Genomic DNA, 21,736 nt, shown 5'->3' with positions numbered 1-21,736 from the left:
TAAGTTTGTTTGAACTAACAGATGAACAAAAGCAAATGTTAAACACATGTTGGTTATTATGGCCCTCAGCACAGGGCTGGGCACCTTACGTAAATGTAAGGGCACTTACACGAACTTATGAAATGGGTGAAAACCAACAACCCCAGAATTTTTGTTAGGAAGGGGGCTCAGGGGCAGCAATCTTGTTGGGGGTGCGGGCTGGGGGAGTTCTCCTGGCAGAGCAGTGGCAAAGCAGTGAAGAATCGCAGGGGTGACAGCTGGCAATTAGAGCTGGGAAGTGGGAAGAAAGTGGCCAGGGGTCCACCTGGCTTGCAGGCCAGATCCAATCACTGCCTATATTTGCACAACTCTTGAGATGAGAATGATTTTTACATTTTTTAAAGAGTGGGTGGGAAAATGAAAAGATGGGTAATATTGTGACACGCAAAAATGATACAAAATTCAAATTTCACGGTCGACAAAGTTTCGCTGGAAAGCCACCCCACTCGCAATCACAGTGCTTTCAGGCTTTACTACTGCAGCGGTTGTGGTCGTCACCGACCCTCTACCCGCCACGTCCTGAAAGCCTAGAACATCTACTCTGTGGCCATTTATAGGAAGTTTGCTGAGCCCTGGCCTCTGCCTTCGTCGCCCCAGGAGGAACGCGAGGCTCTGCGAGCGGCCGCCAGGGGTCAGCATCGCCCCGCGGAGCCTCAGCCGGGCGCTCCTTCCGGACCTGCAGCCTCCGGTCCTGCGCCGCGACCCAGGCCGGCGCTGGGGCTCCTCCCGGTCCGTGCCCCGGAGACGCCGGCAGTTGTCGTGGCCGGCAAGTGCGCGGAAAGGGTTAGAAGGAAGCTGGGGAGGGTCAGGAGCGTCATGGAGGGTTCGGGACCGGCCCAGAGGTTCGGCGGCCCTGTCTGATGTGCTATTTCCTTGGTTTGGGTTTCATTTGTATTTTATATAGGAAGGAGTCGCCAAACAAACATTAAAAAAAAATCTTTACCCCAAACTAATCGGTCAAGAAAGGTTTGGGACTTTTGAACAACCAGTTAAGACGGTGGCCATCTTGCAGGCTTGCAAGTAACAAACGCCAAGAGCTGGGGTGGGGTGGGGTGAGCGGGCACCGAGGAGCTCTGGCCCTGAACAGAGGGCGCCGCGTGGCATCTCTGGAACTATTCTTCCTCTTTCTTTGAGAAACTAGACCTGGAAACTTCTTCCAGGTGGACCAGGCTTTAACCTCACGTGCCAGCTGTATACTGTGCTCACTCAGTCGTGTCTGGCTCTTTTGCAGCCCCATGGATTGTAACCCACCAGGCTCCTCTGTCCGTGGGATCTCCCAGGCACAGGGATACTGGAGTGGCTTGCCGTTTCCTCCTCCAGGGGATTTTCCAGACCCAGGGATCCACCCTCTTCTCCTGTGTTTCCTTGCCTGTCAGGCGGATTCTTTGCCGCTGAGGCACCTGGGAAAGCCTGTGTTGGGCTAACTACTCACCGTTGAAAGTGGCCATTTTCCCGGGAGGGAGCAGGGGAAAGCATCAAGAAGAGAATGTCCCAGGAGGGAAATGCTCCCCACCCCACCCCCCACCCCCCTACCCCCACCCGCCCTCCGAGTCACACCACCAGAGGCATCAGCCCTCCCGGAGCTCTCCATCTATCTTAGCCACTGAGCTGAGTGCTTCACTCCGCCTGGCCTCAGCAGAATGGTACCAAGAGTATCCCTGTTGTACTCAGATGGATGCGGAGCAGCTTGCTGGGTCATTTAGCTGATGTGTGCCAGAGTGGGGAAGCCTGCCCCCTTTGCTCTGTCCTCTCACTGCCACAAGCCTCAGTGAAGATGACAGCAAGCAGGATGGGTCCCCATGCTAAATCTGCGAGGGACTCCCTTGCTCATCATTCATCCTCAGGCCTGGCATGCGATAAATATCCACTGAATGAACAGATGAAAAAAGCCTTCCAGGTACCGCGGTGAAATGCCTTTCCTTGTCCAATCGCCTAGTTTCCAAGACTTCTAGGAGGAGATGAGCCAGGGAGTCCAACTGCTCCTCGGGAAGTGAGGGCCCCCAGGCATGGCTCTTGGCTCTTAGCATGGGATGGGATGTGCTTTTCCCATGCTTGTGCCCAGAGGACTGTGGCCTCTGCAGGCATGCAGCCTGTTCTTGCCTTTTCTCCCTTCCTCCTCTAGGCTCCCCAGGCATTTGCTGACTTCCGGAACAGGTCCCAGTGGGTCTCCTACGACATGGACATCTGTCCCTAGAGCTGCTTTCTAGTGGCTGCAGACAAGTGGCTATCACTGGAAGAGACCGTGGGATGCAGTGACAGTGTCCTAGGAGGGTCTGAATAACCAGATTCGAGCCCTTGACTTGTTGGATGGCTGTGGACACATTTCCTCACCTCAAAGCCCATCTTCTCCTCTGTTTTTGTGTCAGCCTTTGCAAGAAGCACGCAGACAGGGTCATTCCTGAGCAGCCAGAGAGGCCTGGAGACCTGGGCCATTGGGAAATGAAGACTGTCCACTGAGGACACAAGCTGAAAGGAAAAGCCTTCCCAGAGGATTTGATCAGGAAGGACTCCAAAGTCCTTAAGAAATTAAATTCTGTTTGGTTTCCCTGTCCAGTCTCAGGAGTCAGGAATAAGACTGAAAGGTCTAAGGGACTTCGCTGGTGGTCCAGTAGTTAAGACTTTGCTCTTCCAACACAGGGGACACAGGTTCAATCTCTAGTGGGGGAACTAAGATCCCACATGCCGTGCGTCAGAACCAAAAAAAAAGAAGACTGCAAGGTCATGGTCAATTCTGGAGCCTCTGACACCACCCACATGTATGAGCCTGACTTATTCTCTGTATCACATGGCTGTCAAGTGTTCAATCATCAAATGAGTCGTTACTAAGCAGATACTGCAGATACGACGGTGAGGCAGAAAGATGGCGTCCTGTCTCCAGGCACAGAATGGGTATCATTTCAGGCAGCATAGAGTGGGGGAGTGGGAGGCAGGGCCTTCCTCATTTCAGAGCCGGGAGGGCAGAAGCTTCACAGAGGAGGGTTGAGTCAGACCTGTCCAACTTTTAAAGCCTTCTGGCTGATCTAGTGATGCCCTCCTCCCTGCCTCCCCACCCCTGCGCCCCAGAGAACACGCTAGCATCCACCCCACCACTTCCTAAGGTGTGCATCCTCTCCACCCTGGCCTGGATCAGCTTCCTGAACCCAGGGTGCCTGTTCTGCACCACACCTCCTGCTGCTGCTGCAACAGCAGTGCAGACGATGCCAGTGACAGCCGCTGGGTCCTCCAGGCGGGAGGGACGGGGCGCAGAGCCAGGCAATAAACTATACGCACAGCTCATGGCAGGGCTAATTAGCTGCTAAGGGGGCTTCGTCAATGTTTACTCAGAACATGTCACGGCACCCCAAGGAGCAGTCCTCACTGGCCCGCGCGGAGGAGGGCGGATGTCTCTCTGCTGTCAGCCCTGGCTGCCTTTGGAGGTGGGGACGTGGCTGGGCAACACACAGGTAATGTCCAATGGTGCTGTCTGTGTAGGACTTTAACCAAGACTGAAGGAAGGGGAACAGACTGGGAGGAAACGTGGCAGGGCTGAGTGGAGTAAGACAGATATGGCACATAAACACACCTGTTCCGGGGAGTCCAAGGCGGGGACAAGCTTAGCTAGGTAACTAGAATGAAGATGGAAGATGCTATTATGTCAGTCACAGAAAGCAAAATCTTTGGCAAGTCAACCAGTCTCTGGGCCAAAGTGTCCTGTCAAACAAAAGGAATGGTTTTGCAGGAGATATGCCCAGGAAAGCAGCCCAGGGAGGAGGAGCACGTGGCCTTTTCAACTGAGCTCAAAGAGCTCTTTTTCAACTGGAATGATTTTAACCCCCAGGGACACTTGGCAACTTCCAGAGCTATCTTTTGGTGGTCTCACCTGAAGGGTGCTGTGGCTTCCCTGGGGACTCAGACAGTAGAGTCCGCCTGCAATGTGGGAGACCTGGGTTTGATCCCTGGGTTGGGAAGATCCCCTGGAGGAGGTCATGGCAACCCACTCCAGTATTCTTGCCTAGAGAATTCCATGGCCAGAGAAGCCAGGCAGGCTACAGTCCACGGGGTTGCAAAGAGCTGGATGTGACTGAGCAACTAACACACGCTTCTGCTGTGAAGGTGCTACCGGCAGTCAGCAGGGAGGCTGGGGCGCTGCTAGGCATTCTACCACATGTAGGACAGACCCTCTCCCAGCAGAGAATCTGGGGTCCCAAGTGTTGTAGGCAGGAAACCCTGAGCCGGAGGAGCAGACTTGGGTCCGCGGTGCTGTGGGACTGTGAACAGTGTCCTCCTGGTCTGAAAAACGCAAGCGGTTAAGAGCTGAGTGGCTCATCACACAACTTTGTGAGGCTCAGTCTCCAGAACAAGAGGCTCCAGGCTCACAACGGGAAAACTTCCTGTTCACTTTGGAAAGGGCCTTTCCCTGAATTTTTTCTTAGTTCAAAACCTGCAAAAATACATACATAAATAAAGTTGACTTGAATCTTGAAAAAAAAAAAAAACCTGCAAGTGTGGGACTTCCCTGGTGGTTCAATGGCCAAGATTCTGCCATCCCAATACAGGGGCCGGGGTTTGATCCCTGGTCAGGGAACTAGATCCTATACTGCAACTGAAGATCCTTGGGGGGGGTGGGGGTAAAATCCTGCATGCCGCAACCAAGACCTGGCACAGCCAAATAAGTAAATAAATATAAAAAAGAAACAACGAGACCCTGGGGTAACTGAAGCACCTGGCACAGTGACTGGCATATAGGAGGTGTTCATAAGTTAAAAAGAGAAAAAAAAGTCACAGCAAAAAGAAAAAACAGCCCCCACCCCACTTCTGGTCCCATTTCCTCCCTATCTCAAGGCTGCCCTCTTGGTCTAGCCTTTCTATTAGGGTCCATACAGGCACAGAGTAGTGCTGTTGGCTGAGGCCATCTCAAAAGCGCCCCTGAAGGATCAGGGCTAAACAGACCCTGAGGATGGCTGACAAGGGACACTGGGAAGTTTTGCCAAATGTCAAGGGCAAGCCCCCCACCCCCAACCCCCGTGCAGGGGTCCCACCTTCTCGCTCCAATGGGGCGAGGCCTCAGACCTCAAGGGCCTCTGCTCCTCCCACGAGGTTGGCCTCTCAGGAGGCTGTGCTGGTTGGCGGCACTCAGTTTACAGACACTGCACTCTGACAGTGGGCAGCCTGGCGATCGGGGTGAGGTGGGGGCCACGAAGCCAGGCCCCACACCCAGAGCACTGTTTCTTCCCCATTCCTCCCAGAGTCCTTCTGACATCACCAGCCTTCTGGAAGCTGCTGTAGAGGGACCAAGGGCATGATCCATCCTTGAACTTGCCGTCCAACTGGGAAGGCCAGATGTCCCCTTGAGATTTGATGACAGAGGGGATATTTCACCAAGCGAGCACAAATACTGGAACCGAGAAGCTGAGAGGCAGAATGGAAGGGCTGAAGCTCAGGCAGACAAGCTGCTTTTAGGACTCCAGGGTCCTCAGCCATGAGCCCGGCTCACCCGAACCTCTGTAAGGACGGGGAGAGGTGTTCCGTCACAGGCCAGCGTTCTTCCCAGGACACTACGCTGCGTCCTCCTCAACACGTGGTCTCCCACCCCGCTTGGCTTCTCTGAAGAGAGTGAGAACCACCCTGGGCTGGCTCAGCGAGAAGCTGGGGCAGGACGGACGGCCTGGCTCAAGGCTGCAGAGACTTGGGACTTCCAGTCTGGAGCCTTGTGCATGTCAGGGGAGGGGAGGGAACTGGGCCTGCTTTGGGTGGGAGACAGGAAAAAGATTTGGTGGGCTTAGCTCAGCTAGTAAAGAATCCGCCTGCAGTGAGAGAGGCCTGGGTTCAATCCCTGGGTTGGGAAGATCCCCTAGAGAAGGAAAAGGCTACGCACTCCAGTATTCTGGCCTGGAGAATTCCCTGCGCTGGATGGCCCACGGGGTCGCAAAGAGTCGGACACGACTGAGTGACTTTCACTTTTACTTCTTCTCGTAGGGGAGGTACGGCAGCCCTTGGCGCAATCGCTTAGGAGCCAGTCCCTTCCTCTGGCCTCCAGAGGTGTCCACTCTGCCCACCAAGGGCGCTGTCTCCCCACAGACACCTTGAGCTGAGGTGTAGCCCCCTCCCTGCTCCTTTCCTCTCTAGAACAAGCAGGGCCATGTCGTCAGGGCTTGGTGCATAAGGAAACAGTTCCCAGGAAGTGTTTAATCCTCACACAAACTCAGGGAGTGGGGGGATCAGGTCCCTTGGCCCCCTACCCACCGCGGGAACCAGGTCCTCCCTTCCTTCCCCTGCCCCTCCTCCCGCCCCCCTGGGAGGCCAGGCTCCTCTCAGAGGATGCTCGGGGCTCCCCTGCTCCCCCTGCCGGTGTCTACGCCACCCGAGCACCTGGACCCTCCCCAAGGTGCTGTCGGTGCCCAGGGTTTTGCAGAAGGAAAGAGGTGAGGACAAGAGTTTGGCTCAGAAGTAGGAAGCTGAGAGAGGCTGAGCGTGGTGCTTTCGCAGTTGCTGTAGCCCTGGGCTCTCCAGGCCCCCCAGCAACCCAGCCCGAGGTGGGGCCAGCTCAGCCCCTGTGGTCCGGCAGTTTCTCTGCTGTCCACTCCCCACTCCACTCTGGCTCTCTGCAGATCTGCTCAGTCACACATATGAAGAGAAGGCGGTATGCGATTTTCAGTTGGTCTTCCTGGCCTGGCATTGTGGCATTTAGGCCAGGGCTCTTCGAAGCCAGGGAGGCTGAGGTGCCTCAGTACAGTCTGGCTTTGGCAGGAGGCCAAGGCTGGTTTTGGCCAATGTGTAACTACAGAAGGCACGTACATCTTGGCTGGTGAGGGGGACCAAGGGCCAGCCCTGGGTTCTGGGGTGGAGGGAAGGCAAACACTCCTGAAGATGGGCCCAGTCTCCCACACCACCAGAGCATCAGCCAGGGTCTCCCTGCTTTGGGGCTGCAGATCAAGGCACAGAAGGGGAGGAGGGCCTCAGGTAAAGGCCCTTGGGGAACCACCACACCGGCTTCCAGCAGCCAAGGAGAACTGGACCATTCAGGATGGTGCTGGGGAGGAAAAGGAGACCCCAGCACCAGGGCTCTCAAAATGGCAGGGTCAAATTCTGCCCTCAATCCACGCAGAGTCTAGAGTAGGAGCCTGCAGGGACAGGCCAGGAAGGCCTCAGCCCCTAGCCCCCAGCCATCCTCGCTGAGTCTCCCACCTTGAGATCAGAAGCTTGAGTGAGACCGGGTTCCTGGCTCAGAGCCCTGTCCTCGTCCCTTCTATTCCGCCAGACCTCTTGAGGAGCCAGCAGCACCAGGAAGCCCAGGGAAGGAGAGGCTGGGGAACTGGAGCTGCCCCGGAGAGCCTATCACATTCAGGTATAAAGATGTAGGCTCACCCCACCTGGGGCCTGCAGGGCAAGGCTGGCCCAGGGGAGGCAGCGGGCTGGGCATAAGGGATAGCAGATGGTAGTGAAGTTTCCACTTCATGTAAACAAGGGGTGAGCCTGCCTGGCCACGACAGCCTTGTGGAGGCATGCAGCTGACTTGAGATGCTGTGGATCCTCACATCCAGGATGCAGGGTCCCAAGGCCAGGATGGAGGCTGCTGGGGTGGAAGAACAGAAGGCTCCAACGTGCAAACTGGCGCAGGGTTTGAGCTGTGTCTCCACAGGACAGGACAGGGCGTCCACAGGTCCTCCGACAGCTGGCTCGCGGCTCAGGAGATCACGCAATTGCTGTTCTTGGCAGGACTGGGACTGCCTTTACCTGCAGAGACAAGGGACACAGGTGAGGGGCTGTAGGCGAAGTACTCACTGGGCTGGCCTCCAGCGCCTCTCCTGTGCACCGCCCACACCTCAGATTTGGGTGCTGCGGTCACTGTCTCCCTCCCAACCTACCAAAACCAGCTCATTGGATCCTTAGGAAAGCAAAATGAAAGTCCTGTCCTGATGTCCTTATGCAGACCACCTCTGGTTGGGACATCAAGGGATCTGCCGTCTCCTGGCCTCAGCAGGGTGGTTTGTGCATGCGTGCTCAGTCATGTCCGACTCTTTGTGACCCCATGGACTGTAGCCCGCCAGGCTCCTCTGTCCATGGAATTCTCCAGGCAAGAATACTGGAGTGGGTTGCCATTTCCTACTCCAGGGGATCTTCCTGACCTAGGGATTGAACCTGCGTCTCCTGCGTTGGCAGGTGGGTTCTTCACTGCGGAGCCACTCTGGAAGCCTCAGCAAGGGGGTTCACCAGGAGCGAATACTCTACGCAGCATCGCAGTCTCACAAGCGCAACCACAGTCACTTTCGTGAATCCCTGGGGTGGCACTGCTGGGACAGGGTGTCCTCTGCCCAACCTGATAGTGGGGGCAGTGGGGCCAGCAGCCCCCAGAGCTGGCAGTGCCTATGCCAGCGCCTGGCCTGCATGGTGGCACAGACCCCAGGCTTAGGGGGCACGGGAACACCTTTCATCAGGAGGAAAGAAGAGGGAGCGAGGCACAGCTCTCCTCTTGCCAGGCCCCTTCCATGCGCTTCCACTGCCTTTACATCCCAGGAGGAGGCCAGCTGGGTTCCTGCCCTCAGACCAGCATTCTGCTGCGAGGAGCCCTCCTGGGGTGCTGACTGCCTCTGTTCTTTTTCCTCTGGTTCCTCTCCACACTGCCAGGGCCAGAGTCGTCTCCTGGGGCTCACACCACCTTCCTGTATCAGCTGTGAATTTCATGGAGGTGGCGTTGGCCTCCTCTCGTGGGCCATTAGCAAGAATGACGCTGAACAGGTCTGAGTAGAGCCCTTCCCCTGCCTAGCTGGGCGGGACCCAGCCTTGGGACTCTCTGAGGGTCCAGCTGAGCCTCCCTGGAGGCCATCTGAGAGCAGGTGGAGTACTGAGGAGGTGGGAGGGGAGCCGGACGACAGTCCACCAGCCTGTGGCTCCAAGGGGCCCGAAGCTGGGTGGTCCTCCAGTCTCCCTCCTCCTGGGTTGCTGAGGCTGCCTCTAGGGCCCTCCGTGTCGCACAGTCCCATCACTTTGTCCACTGCTGCACCAGGAACTTAGCACAGTGTCTGGCACAGAGCAGACAGTGCACAGATATACACTGGCTGAAAACAAAGAACAATCGGGTAGAGGCAAGCTACACACATTCAGTTCAGTTCAGTTCAGAGCTCAGTCGTGTCCAACTCTTTGCGACCCCATGAACCGTAGCAGCCTCCCTGTCCATCACCACCTCCCGGAGTCCATCCAAACCCATGTCCATCGAGTTGGTGATGCCATCCAACCATCTCATCCTCTGTCGTACCCTTCTCCTCCTGCCCTCAATCTTTCCCAGCATCAGGTCCTTTCAAATGAGTCAGCTTTCCACATCAGGTAGCCAAAGTATTGGAATTTCAGCCTCAACATCAGTCCTTTCAATTATTATTCAGGACTGATTTCCTTTAGGATGGACTGGTTGGATCTCCTTGCAGTCCAAGAGACTCTCAAGAGTCTTCTCCAACACCACAACTCAAAAGCATCAGTTCTTCTGTGCTCAGCTTTCTTTATAGTCCAACTCTCACATCCATACATGACCACTGGAAAAACCATAGCCTTGATTAGACGGACCTTTGTTGACAAAGCAATGTCTCTGCTTTTGAATATGCTCTCTAGGTTGGTCATAACTTTCCTTCCAAGAAGTAAGCGTCTTTTAATTTCACGGCTGCAATCACCATCTGCAGTGATTTTGGAGCCCAGAAAAATAAAGTCACCCACTGTTTCCTCATCTATTTGCCATGAAGTGATGGGACCAGATGCCATGATCTTAGTTTTCTGAATGTTGAGCTTTAAGTCAACCTTTTCACTCTCCTCTTTCACTTTCATCAAGAGGCTCTTTAGTTCTTCTTCACTTTCTGCCATAAGGGTGGTGTCATCTGCATATCTGAGGTTATTGATATTTCTCCCGGCAATCTTGATTCCAGCTTGTGCTTCTTCCAGCCCAGCGTTTCTCATGATGTACTCTGCACAGAAGTTAAATAAACAAGGTGACAATATACAGCCTTGACGTACTCCTTTTCCTATTTGGAGCCAGTCTGTTGTTCCATGTCCAGTTCTAACTGTTGCTTCCTGACCTGCATACAAAGTTTCTCAAGAGGCAGGTCAGATGTTCTGGTATGTCCATCTCTTTCAGAATTTTCCAGTTTATTGTGATCCACACAGTCAAAGGCTTTGGCATAGTCAATAAAGCAGAAATACATGTTTTTCTGGAACTCTCTTGCTTTTTCCATGATCCAGCGGATGTTGGCAATTTGATCTCTGGTTCCTCTGCCTTTTCTAAAACCAGCTTGAACATCAGGGAGTTCACGGTTCACGTATTGCTGAAGCCTGGCTTGGAGAATTTTAAGCATTACTTTACTAGTATGGGCTGCTGCTGCTGCTGCTAAGTGGCTTCAGTCGTGTCCGACTCTGTGCAACCCCATAGACGGCAGCCCACCAGGCTCCCCCGTCCCTGGGATTCTCCAGGCAAGAACACTGGGGTGGGTTGCCATTTCCTTCTCTAATGCATGAAAGTGAAAAGTGAAAGTGAAGCTACTCAGTCGGGCCGACTCTTAGTGACCCCATGGACTGCAGCCTACCAGGCTCCTCCATCCATGGGATTTTCCAGGCAAGAGTACTGGAGTGGGTTGCCATTGCCTTCTCCTACTAGCGTGTGAGATGAGAGCAATTGTGCGGTAGTTTGAGCATTCTTTGGCATTGCCTTTCTTTGGGATTAGAATGAAAACTGACCTTTCCCAGTCCTGAGGCTATTGCTGAGTTTTCCAAATTTGCTGGCATATTGAGTGCAGCACTATCATAGCATCGTCTTTCAGGATTTGAAATAGCTCAACTGGAATTCCATCACTTCCACTAGCTTTGTTCGTAATGATGCTTTCTAAGGCCCACTTGACTTCACATTCCAGGATGTCTGGCTCTAGGTGAGTGATCACACCATTGTGATTATCTGGGCCATGAAGATCTTTTTTGTACAGTTCTTCTGTGTATTCTTGCCACCTCTTCTCAATCTCTTTTGCTTCTGTTAGGTCCCTACCATTTCTGTCCTTTATTGAGCCCATCTTTGCATGAAATGTTCCCTTGGTATCTCTAATTTTCTTGAAGAGATCTCTAATCTTCCCATTCTATTGTTTTCCTCTATTTCTTTGCATTGATCACTGAGGAAGGCTTTCTTATCTCTTCTTGCTGTTCTTTGGAATTCTGCATTCAAATGGGTATATCTTTCCTTTTCTGCTTTGCTTTTCACTTCCCTTCTTTTCCCAACTATTTGTAAGGCCTCCTCAGACAGCCATTTTGCTTTTTTGCATTTCTTTTGTTTGGGGATGGTCTTGATTCCTGTCTCCTGTACAATGTCATGAACCTCCATCCATAGTTCATCAGGCATTCTGTCTATCAGATCTAGTCCTTTAAATCTATTTCTCACTTCTACTGTATAGTCATAAGGGATTTGATTTAGGTCATACCTGAATGGTCTAGTAGTCATCTCTACTTTCTTCAATTTCAGTCTGAATTTGGCAATAAGGAGTTCATGGTCCAAAGCTACGTAAGGGTTCATGCCAATACTAACAGCAAGAGCATCTATAGTGGCCTCAATGGATGGTGGCTGGGTGACGTATGTGCCTTCAGCCATGAGATGGTGACGGAAGCCCTGGCCGGGCCCAAGAGAAACCAGCAGGGCAGGAGATTCTGACATCTGCCAGCGGGACCGAGGACACCTGCTTCTTTGCTAGAGCCCAGTGGGATTAGCTCCTTGAAGGATCCTCAATCAGCTCCCCTCATCTGTGACATGTGACTGAGGCCCTGGCTGGTAACGGTGCTCAGGTTTATGGAATCAGAGTGCAGTCTGAGAACATCAGCTGAGGCCTGACCTCAGGTTTGCTGTGGTTTAGTCACTAAGTTGTATCCAACTCTTTGTGACCCCACAGACTGTAGCCCACCAGGCTCCTCTATTCATGGGATTTTTCAGGCAAGAATACTGGAGTAGGTTGCCATTTCCTTCTCCAGGGGATCTTTCTGACTCAGGGATCGAACTTGCGTCTCCTGACTTGGCAGGCGGATTCTTTACCTCTGAGCCACAGGGGAAGCCCTCCTGAGCTCAGGTCTGACACTTAGTGTTGAAACTCCATCTTGACAAGACAGCTGTTGAGGAGGCTCACCCTGGAACTGGAGGCCTGGCCCCTTAAGGATCCCTGAACCCTGGCACTCTGAAGACTGGCATTTACCCAGTCTTCCATCCCACACAGGGGACCAGACCGCCACCCAGAAAATGACCCAGGCAAATCTGAAATCTGGGAGCCCAGTGAGCACAGCCCTAGGAGCCAGCCCACACTGCCAGCCAGGGTGGCCCATCCACGCGTGAATCAGGGGACCTGGGAGAGCCCTGGAAAGGGCTGACTGCACCTGTGGCTGCAGTCACTGCAGGGAACTCTGGGAACCAAAGCCGGGCTCTGGACTTCCCTGGTGGCCCACAGGTTAATTAAAACTCTGTGCTTCCAGGGCAGGGGTTGTAGATTCGATCCCTAGTCAGGGAAGCTGGGATTCCCACATGCCGTGCAGTGCAACAACCAAAAATAATAATAAATTTAAAAGCCTGGGTTCAGGGGCCCTTGGAAGAGGGTGACCCAGAGGCACTCTCCTCTTCCTCTGCACCTCTGGGCACTTGGGGGAGAGTCAGCCATGTGTCCAGGCCTCTGGCCCTTTCAAACTGCCTTTAAAGACGGAGGGAAGATGCCTACCCTAACCTTCCAGAGACCACATGACGCTTTGTGTGAGGCCCTGGGAGGCAGGAGGCCTGCGGCCCTTTTCTCCTTCGTGGCCGTGGACACAGGGCCTCGCCTCTCTGCACCTCTGGGGTCTCGCCTGTAAAACGACGCCATCAGGCAGGGCGGCCACGCGAGGGCGCTCAGCGTCGTGTCCACCCAGCACACTCCAGGTGCCCAGCCCAAGCCTGTGCCTCCCTTCCTCCTCTTACCCTGCTGCACAAAAGTGCTGGCCGTGTCCCAGGGACTTCTCCCGGGGGACTAAGGGTGGGGGGCTTCAGGACACCACCTGGAACCTCCTCCCCCGACCCAGCAGCCCCTGAGGGCAGAGCCTTGTCACTGGATCTGCTGCTCCGAGGGCCTCTGCGTGGGACAACCCTCAGACAACACTGCTTAAAATGCAGATTTCTGAGCCCAGCCCGGCGGGACCGACTCCTCTCTCTCTTCACCAGGCTTTTCAGTGACTGCGGTCCCCTGAGGTGGGGTCTCTGCCCCAGAATCCGGAGCTCCTGGACGGGCGCAGGTGGCCGGCTCAGGGAAGATGCTGACAGGTGCCAAGCGCAGGGCCAAGGAAAGGGCGCTCGGCTTCCACCACTAGAGGGGGCTGCGGACCTTCAAACCACCTGGCCGCCCGCAGCGGGCCCGCCAGACCTGAAGGAATGGATTTCAGAAGGCTCTCCCGGGGGGCCCGCACTTGGGTGTGCAAAACCCTGCACGCTGTTTGACAACTGTATACTTCTTATCAAGCAGTTTTACAGGCTGTCAGCTCTCAGCCTTCCTGTTTTTCTCTCTTTCACCCACTCTGTCATCGGCCTGAGCTTTCTCCCTTGACAAGAGGGCAACAAAGACAGAAAGGACGGAGTCAGAACCAGAGCTCAAAAAGGGGCCTCTGGACCAGCCCCCTCCCCGACCCCACAGGCTCAACCCCTGTCTCCTCTTCTCAGCCAGGTAGCAGCCCTGGGAGGTGAGAGGATGTGCGCCGGCTTTGGGGAGCCAGGCACTGGGAGCCGAGACCCGTCCGATAGCTGTTCTGGTGATGCTCTCAGTGCTCACTGGAGGAGCGGGGTCCTTACCTTGGAGGGACCCAGGGAGCAGCTAATGTGATTTCCTCCCTGATGGCAGTTCCATACATGCTAGGATTGCTAGTTCCAACATCAGGGACCCCCGTCTGTCGGTAACCTGACCCTCTAGCACGTGAAGTCCTGCTAATAAGCTTTTGCTGCCTGACAGGAGGCACTAAGCCAGTCAAACATTTGTGAGGCTGGAGGCCACCCAAAGGGCCTTTGGGGAGAGGAGTCTGTTCTTCCTGCCCTGCCTTCCAGAGGAAAGGCCTCACGAGGGGCTTGAATTCCAGGTCCTCAGGGCTGGCTGCCTGCCAGGCGTGCAGACACTGCTGGATGAGGCCGCTCTGCGTGTCTCCTAAGGGGCGAAGCGGGACTACTGTGATCTTGCTAGACATCCCTGGTATGGGCCACTGCACTCTTGCCCTTCTCTGTCTCTGGTTCTCTCTCTGGGTTTTAGGCACTCGGGGGCGGAGCTGGTACAGGGCCTGGTCCCCGGCTGCTTGGCTGGCTCCTGGTACCCCGTGAAAACACTCAAAAGGGCAGCAGCATCAGTGACTGTCCAAGTCATCCAAGCAGGGGCACCTGATGCTGAGATTCACTAAAGGAAACAGGAAGGGAGAAGATGATGGCCTTTTGTTTCTATGGAGACAGCACTTCGGGGTGAGGGGCTGAAGGAAGAGAAAGCTTCTATTTCACCTCCAGTCAGGACGTGGCAAACGGTCCCTTTTGTGGTTGGGCCTGCCCCTCCCCTTCCCTTCCCTGCCAGGTGTTCACCATGGCAACCCTTCTTCCAAACAAGAGGTGCAGAGCAGCAGCAGCAGCATCTGGTGTCGGGGGAGCCAGGGAGCCCCGGGGGGATGGGACAGGCCCAGCTCCCCTTCCCTGGTGGGACATGGGCCCTGGCCTGGCTTTGTGTCCTGGCCCCACTACCACTTCCTGTGCCACGTCATTCACCTCTCCGAGCTTCCATCTGTCACCTCTGTGGCTGTTCTGAGAGCCAAGTCAGAGAGGCCGCGGCCCATGGAGGTGCTCAATAAATGCTTCCTGGCTGAGTGTAACTCTAGCCCTGGCACTGCTGTTGTGCCCAAATTCTCAGACTCTCCAGGCCTGTCCCAACTCTAAGAGGCACAGACTGAGTGCGTAAGGCTCTGCACCAGAGCTGGGGTGTCAATGGAGGGGAAGACCTGCACTCCAGCCAGGGTCAGGTCAAAGCCGGGGCCTCGAGGGGACCCAGGAATCCTGGAACCCAAGGCCTTGCCATCACCCGCCTGACCAGCCAGGGAGCCCAGGTTCACCGCTGCAAAGCCCCACAGCCTGGAGGGAGGGAGAAATCCCAACACGGAAACCCCTTCAATCCCAAAGATGCTGACATGAGAAAAGGAGCTGGCAGCGGCCCTGCTGTCACCACCAGCCAGGAAAGGCCACTCCGGAGACCATTCCAGAGCTCCCCCTCCACCAGAAAGATACCACCAGCAGGGACAATCTCCCCCAGAAATAAGCAGCATGGCAAACGCCACTTCTCAAATGAACAAAGGGAGGAGCCACGTCCAGCTTTTACAAAAGAAGTGAGGAAAAGTGGGTCAGGGCATTGGTGGGGTGTGTCTGTCCAGGACAACACCTGATCCGGACAGGAACAAGAAGCTGAGGAGGAGCTCTAGGTTCAGAGGCAATTTACGGTGGAGATGCTTCCCTGGCCTGTGGTATACTAGTAACAAGAGCTCCCCGAAGACTCCTGTGCCCAGCACTGTCCTGAGCACTTCATGTCCTCGGAGCAGCTGGGCCGGGCAGGCTCACTCTTCCCTGCCTTTGGAGAAGGGGAACCTGGAGCTCTGATGTGCAGTGCTGGCCCAGGCCATATGCAGGCAGAGGCCAGACCGGGACGGGGACATGAGAATAGTGGGGGCCAGAGCTCTATGCTCTCCTGCCCGGAGGCGGCTACTAGAGCAGGGTCGGAGGCATGGGGAGCCTTGGGGATGGTGGTGGGGTTGGGGGACGGCGAGACACGACTCACCTGAGATGTCGGCACTGGAGCCCTCATTGGGCCTCTTCCCTGTCATAAACTCCGCTTCGGCCAAGGCCTTGGGGGAAAGGGCGCTGGCTGTGCCGTTGGGTGCCGCGGGCCTCTTGGACCGTAGGCTGAAGATCCTGCTGCTAAAGCGCCTGCCCTCCTTGGCCAGGGTGGCCTCCCCGTTGGCAGCTTCTCCCTTGCCGTGTCGGGCAAGGGCTTCTCGGCGTCTGGACTTCAGGTCCGTGTGTAGGTGGGAGACCCCCCGGGCGTCCCTCCGACTCAGCTCTCCCAGGGGCAGCGGCTCCACGGGGGGCAGCACCTGCTCCAGGGTGGCCAGGTCGTGCAGGAAGCTCTCCAGGCGCCGGGCCGACTCGCCCTTGCCGCCCTCCTCCTGCCCCTCGGCACGGCCGCTGGCCTCCTGCTGCTGCCGGGCAGCCCAGCGCATCATCTCCCCAGGTGGGGGCCGGCTGCCCGCCACCAGGGCGTACTTGGGGTTGATCAGCTTGCGTGCCACGGTGGAGGAGTAGTGGAGGCCGGGCCTGCCAGCGCCTCCTGCCAGGCCCAGCTGCTGGTACAAGTTTACCTCCTCAGAGATGGCATACAGCTCCCGGAACTCCACGTCAAAGGGCTCCACGTGCTGCCCCGTCAGGAGGAGGAGGAGGTTCCTGTCCACGTGGGAGGAACTCCAGGTGAAGCTAGAACACGGGGATGGAAAAGCAGGACACATGATGCCTGGGGCTGCAGCCCCGCCCCGCCAGCTGCCACCTGGCTAGCCCACCTCAGCACCCCCGCCGCACGGCCCGACCCGATCCACCAGGCGATCCAGCAGACGCCTTGCTGCCTTTGTGCCAGCTGTTTTCCCTCCACAGACCCAAATACTCCCTCGGGTCCAGGTCTTGGCCTCACGTGCAGTAACGCAGGCAGTGGGTGCAGGGCGAAGGCGAGAAACGTCAGGCCTGGATCCAAACCTGCTTTCTGCCTGCCTGCCTTGTAAAACGGGGCTCGTGAGGCATGTGGTCAGAGCTGTTGTGCGGCTAAAGTCCAACAGCGTATAGAAGGTTTCTCAGTTCCTGGCACAAACATACATTTAAAAGTAGAATCTGCAGCTGCCACTACTGTTACTAGCATTTCATTTCTTATTAGTTCTTCTCTGAATTTTTAGAACACACGGCATCCGCAAAGCACCATACTTTAACCATGTAAGAGGGCTGATGCCATTTATTAATTGCTCCATCTGCCGGGGTCTTCTTCCAGCCTCAAAATGCAACCTGTTGTTGCGGACCGTGGAAGGCAGGCAGTACTGAATGGTCAACAGAAGTTGACCGTCTTTCTTGAATAGTCCATCAGCCAGGGAGTTTGAGGGAAGGGGTTGGTCGGGGGGTTATTCTTTGCCATCAGAATAGATAGTGGGTCTTAGACTTACGACACTTAGGACCGTGGAGGCTCCAGTTCAGCATCCTTCTGAACATGAACATTTCTGACCAAGAACAAAGACCACCCCCCTCAACCAGGGCCCAACTCACCTGAAGGATCCAGTGGCTACTTTGTCCCCATCTACCATGAGGAACTTTGATGACAGGGTCCCCTTGATCTTCCCCATGGGCATGTAGAAGCCCACACCTGTCACAGAGCGGACACGGATGTTCTGTCGGGAAGAGAAGGGTGCTGTCACTCAGGCTGGGAGCCTAGAAGCTCTGTGCCGAGTATCTTCTTGGGCAGAGGACCAGCCCTCTTGTCCGCAGGGTCCTGCCTGCTGGCCCCTATCTGCATTTGACTCTGCTTCCTACGGCCCGAGGAGGTCAGCAAGTCTTGCTTTGGGCATGGACGGGCCCAGGGCAGCCCTGGTCTGCTCTCAAAGCTCCTCAGCAGAGAAACACAGTCCTGACAGTGACTTTGCGGGCTGAGCACCCAGGACTGGGCCAGAGCCTCCCCACTCAGCTTCAGCAACCTTGGGATTAAGTGTTAAGCTGGGCATGCAGTTTAGGGTTATCAGTTCATGAGGCAAGGTTTCAGACAGAGGGAACGGGGCTGGCAGTGCTGCTCACCTGGACCCCTGAACTGGGGAGCAGGCCAAGGAAGGGGCAGAGGGGGTCTCCATCCCACTTCCTTCCCAAGCCCCACCCTGCCCCAGGGGCACAACTTACGCGCACACGGAAGTCAGGGAGCTCCAAGCCCTGACACATCTCCAGGAAGGAGCTCACACCCGCCTCATCCAGGATGACATATACGGGGACCCGGCGCTTGGAGGCGGCGTCCACAATGTCTTGGAAGATCTCGCCATCGGTGAAGAGGTCCATGACCACAGCAACGACCTGGGCAGGAACGGGCGCTGGTAAGGCATGAGGCGACTGCACCTCTAGAGAGTCACGCCGTGGCCTGCAGAGGACCAGTGGGGCTGGGCTAAGTGGTGCCCAAGAGTCAGAAATGCCATCTGCACCAAGCTCCCCCCACAACCTCTGAACATAACTGAGCAGGAGGGGGGCGCTCTGCTCCGGGAAATGAAGATGGTGTGGAGGGTGCTGGCCACGCGTCCTTGACAAATCCCCACTGCCTACCCTGGGGGTTTCCCAGCAGCCCTTCAGAAGCCATATCGGGGGAGATCTAGGAGGCTGAGGAGAGCTGGTCCTGACGTCCTTGGGAAACAAGCAGGCTCAATAGGCTGCAGTCACGGAGATGCGTAGGACGGACCATCTCCTCAAGCTGCAGATCTGCTCAGATACGACTTTCTCTGCAGACCTGAGTGCTTTGATGTCCCTGCAGCTGTGCAAAGCCCTGCGCTTCCCTGAGCACAGATTCGGGCAGAGCTCCAGTTGGCTCAGGCTCCCTTAGCCCCCAGGGATCCAGCCATCCTGCTCCATCCACAAAACAAGGGCCCTGCCTGTGCTGGCTGTGTAGTCACTAAATCGTGTCTGACTCTTGTGATCCCATGGACTGGAGCCCACCAGGCTCCTCTGTCCGTGGGATTCTCCAGGCAAGAATACTGGAGTGGGGTGCCACTTCCTTTGCCAGGGATCTTCCTGACACAGGGATCAAACCCAGGTCTTCTGCACTGCAGGCCGATTCTTTACCTTCTGAGCCGTGACTTCCAGAAGTCAGTCTTGATTAGTCATCCTGAGAAGGAAGGCCTTCTGCAGCTGGAGGCAGCTTTGCCTTTCTTACCTCAGCCGCCTCACCTTCCTACACAAACAAACTTTGTTCCAGGACTTCCCTGGCAGCCCAGTGGATAAGACTCTGTGCTTCCACTGCAGGGGGCACTGGTTTGATCCCTGGTCAGGGAACTAAGATCTTGCATGCCATGTGGTCAAACAAACAAACAAAAAACCCTTCTTCCACCCCAGAGGCAGGGTTTTCTTGCTGGCCCCAAGTGCTGTGTACGTGATGCAGACGAAGGGCATGCTTTGGGGTCAGAGAAATCTGATTATAACCACTTCCCATTTCTGTAACCTTAGGTAAGTCCTTTAACCTTGATGAGCCTCTGTTTCTTCATCTGCCAAGTGTAGATACTCGGTACCTGGTACACTTGGCATCAGGATTAGAAATGACATCTGTAAGCATCAAACACAATGCCTCAATAAATGGTAGCCACCGTGTGATCGAAGGAGGCTGCTCATGGTTGTAACTGAATGCCCGAACTCTGAAGTCGGGCAGACCAGGCCTGGTACACCAACGCCACTGCTGACTCATCGGTGCCCAGCTTCCTTGGCAGCAAAATGGAGCTAATAGTAGCACCTGTCTCAAAGGGCTGTTGAGAAGGCTTAGAGAAGTAAACTGTGAAAGCATTTAGCAAAGTGCCTGGCACATGTGAAACTCAGTAAGTGTTTCCTCCGTCCCCATGACCTTCACGTGTGCTCTGCCATCATCTTTCCCTCTAAAGACCACCCCCGACACCATTTATGCAATGCTAGAGAGGGCTCTTCTTAGCACCTACGTTTACTGTTTTTTAACAGTATAATTGCTTTGGGTTTCCTTGATGGCTCAGACAGTAAAGAATCTGCCTGCTAACATAGGAGACCGGGGTTCAATCCCTGGGTCAAGGAGATCCCCAGGAGCAGGGCATGGCAACCCACTCTACTATTCTTGCCTGGAGAATTCTATGGACAGAGGAGCCTGGCAGTCTACAGTCCATGGAGTTGCAGAGTCAGACATGACTGAGCAACTCACACACACACACACACAATTGCTTTGCAGTGTTGTGTTAGTTTTTGCTGTACAACAACGTGACTCAGCTACATGTATCTCTTGAGCCTTCCTCCCACCAGCCTCCCATCCCATCCCTCTAGGTCATCAGAGCACTGACCTGGGCTTCCTGCGCTAGACAGCAGCTCCTGTTAGCTGTCTATTTTACACATGGTAGTGTATATATGTGAATACTCTCTCAATTCGTCCCACCCTCTCCTTCCCCACTGTGTCCACAAGTGCTCTGCATTTAATACTCAAGCATTCATATAAGTAACATTTGCTGAGCCCCGCTGGCAGAGGGAGGACCTAAAGACAAATAAACCGTCGTCTCCAACCTCAAGGGGTTAATCCAGTTGGAATTATAAGACATCCACACAGAATAATATGACATAAGGGAAAACGAGATAAACGCCTTACAAGATGCACAAATGACACACGGTGAGAGTTTAAAGGAGGAGGGGGAGGGAGAGAAGGAGGGATTTAGGGAGGGGCAGTTGAGAGATTACTTTCAGTCAGGGGAGACAAGAAAGGTTTCCCCAAGGAAGCTGAAAACTGAAGAATGGGCAGCCTTGGGCACCATGAGAAATGAGCGGAGAATAACCAAGCTGGGAAGCGGGAAGGGCTGCCACACGTGGGCCTGCAGGCTGTGCACTGCACGCAGGGCTGAGGGGGTGGGTGGGAGCTGGGCCTGCCTGAGAAAGAGAGGCCCTTTCCTAATCTGCACACAGGTGCCACCTGGGCCACCAAGGGCCTAGGAGGCGAACATGCCAGGCAAAGGACACAGCACAAGCAAAGGCACTGAGGACAGGCACGACTGGCAAAAACAGAGGAGACACAAATAAAATCTGAAAGAAAAGAGAGAAATAGTTATAGCCATATCAGGGCTTCCCTGGTGGTTCTGATGGCAGAGTCTGCCTGCAGTGCGCAAGACCTGGGTTTAATCACTGGGTTGGGAAGATCCGCTGGAGAAGGAAAGGGCAACCCACTCCAGTATTCTTGCCTGGAGAATCCCTATGGACAGAGGAGCCTGGCGGGCTACAGTCCATGGGGTTGCAAAGAGTCAGACACGACTGAGTGACTAACACTTTCATAGACATATTCACTTTTAAAGAAATTCTTACTATTCAAGAAAGGGTAAAAATGGTAAAAAAAAAAAAAAAAGGGTAAAAAAGAATAGAACTATTTACACACCGATGAATTTGAAAATGAAAATGATATGTAAAAGTCATAAAAGTGAACTAAACATACCAACTATAGTTTAATTTTTTAAAAAGCATAATCAAGTAAGGTTTATTCTAAAAAGGTAAGGATTATTCAATATCAGAAATATATTAATTTATAACATTGATAGCGTAAAAGAGAGAAAATCATATATTACTGTAAGTTTTAAAAAAAGTATTTGATAACACTATTTATGATTAAAATTCTCAAGAAAACTAGGAATAAAAATAAACTTCCTTATCATGATAAAGGCTAGCTACTAAAAAACCCTCATGAAACATACTTAAAGTTGCATTCCCTTTGAATCCTAAGCAAGTTGAGAATATCACTACTATCACTACTGCTGTTCAACAGTGCTATTCAACGGTGTTGAACAGTTCAGCTATTGAACTGCTGTTGTACTGTAAGTCCTGAACAATGCCACAGGCCAAGAAAAAGAAATGAGCTGGAAGCATTAAAAGAGACAAAACTATGAGTATTTAGAGATGATATTTTTATTAAAAATCCAG

The 21,736-nt window shown here is 54.2% G+C and overlaps 1 protein-coding gene across 1 annotated transcript in view; it reads right to left on the bottom strand.

Moving 5' to 3' along the window:
- FAM83F (family with sequence similarity 83 member F) overlaps nucleotides 5,963-21,736 on the bottom strand; it is a 36,814-nt gene continuing 21,040 nt past the window's right edge. The window contains exons 2-5 of the mRNA XM_018048797.1: nucleotides 17,972-18,139; nucleotides 17,351-17,472; nucleotides 15,831-16,522; nucleotides 5,963-7,752 (exon numbers count right to left, since the gene is read on the bottom strand). Coding sequence (XP_017904286.1) covers nucleotides 7,703-7,752; nucleotides 15,831-16,522; nucleotides 17,351-17,472; nucleotides 17,972-18,139 — 1,032 coding nt within the window. The 3' untranslated portion in view covers nucleotides 5,963-7,702. The remainder of the gene's footprint in view (nucleotides 7,753-15,830; nucleotides 16,523-17,350; nucleotides 17,473-17,971; nucleotides 18,140-21,736) is intronic.

The sequence above is a fragment of the Capra hircus genome, chromosome 5, assembly GCF_001704415.2.
Source record: "Capra hircus breed San Clemente chromosome 5, ASM170441v1, whole genome shotgun sequence".
Lineage (NCBI taxonomy): Eukaryota > Metazoa > Chordata > Mammalia > Artiodactyla > Bovidae > Capra > Capra hircus.
The sequence above is the reverse complement of the archived record's forward strand: the minus strand, read 5'-3'. Positions and strand labels throughout refer to the sequence as shown.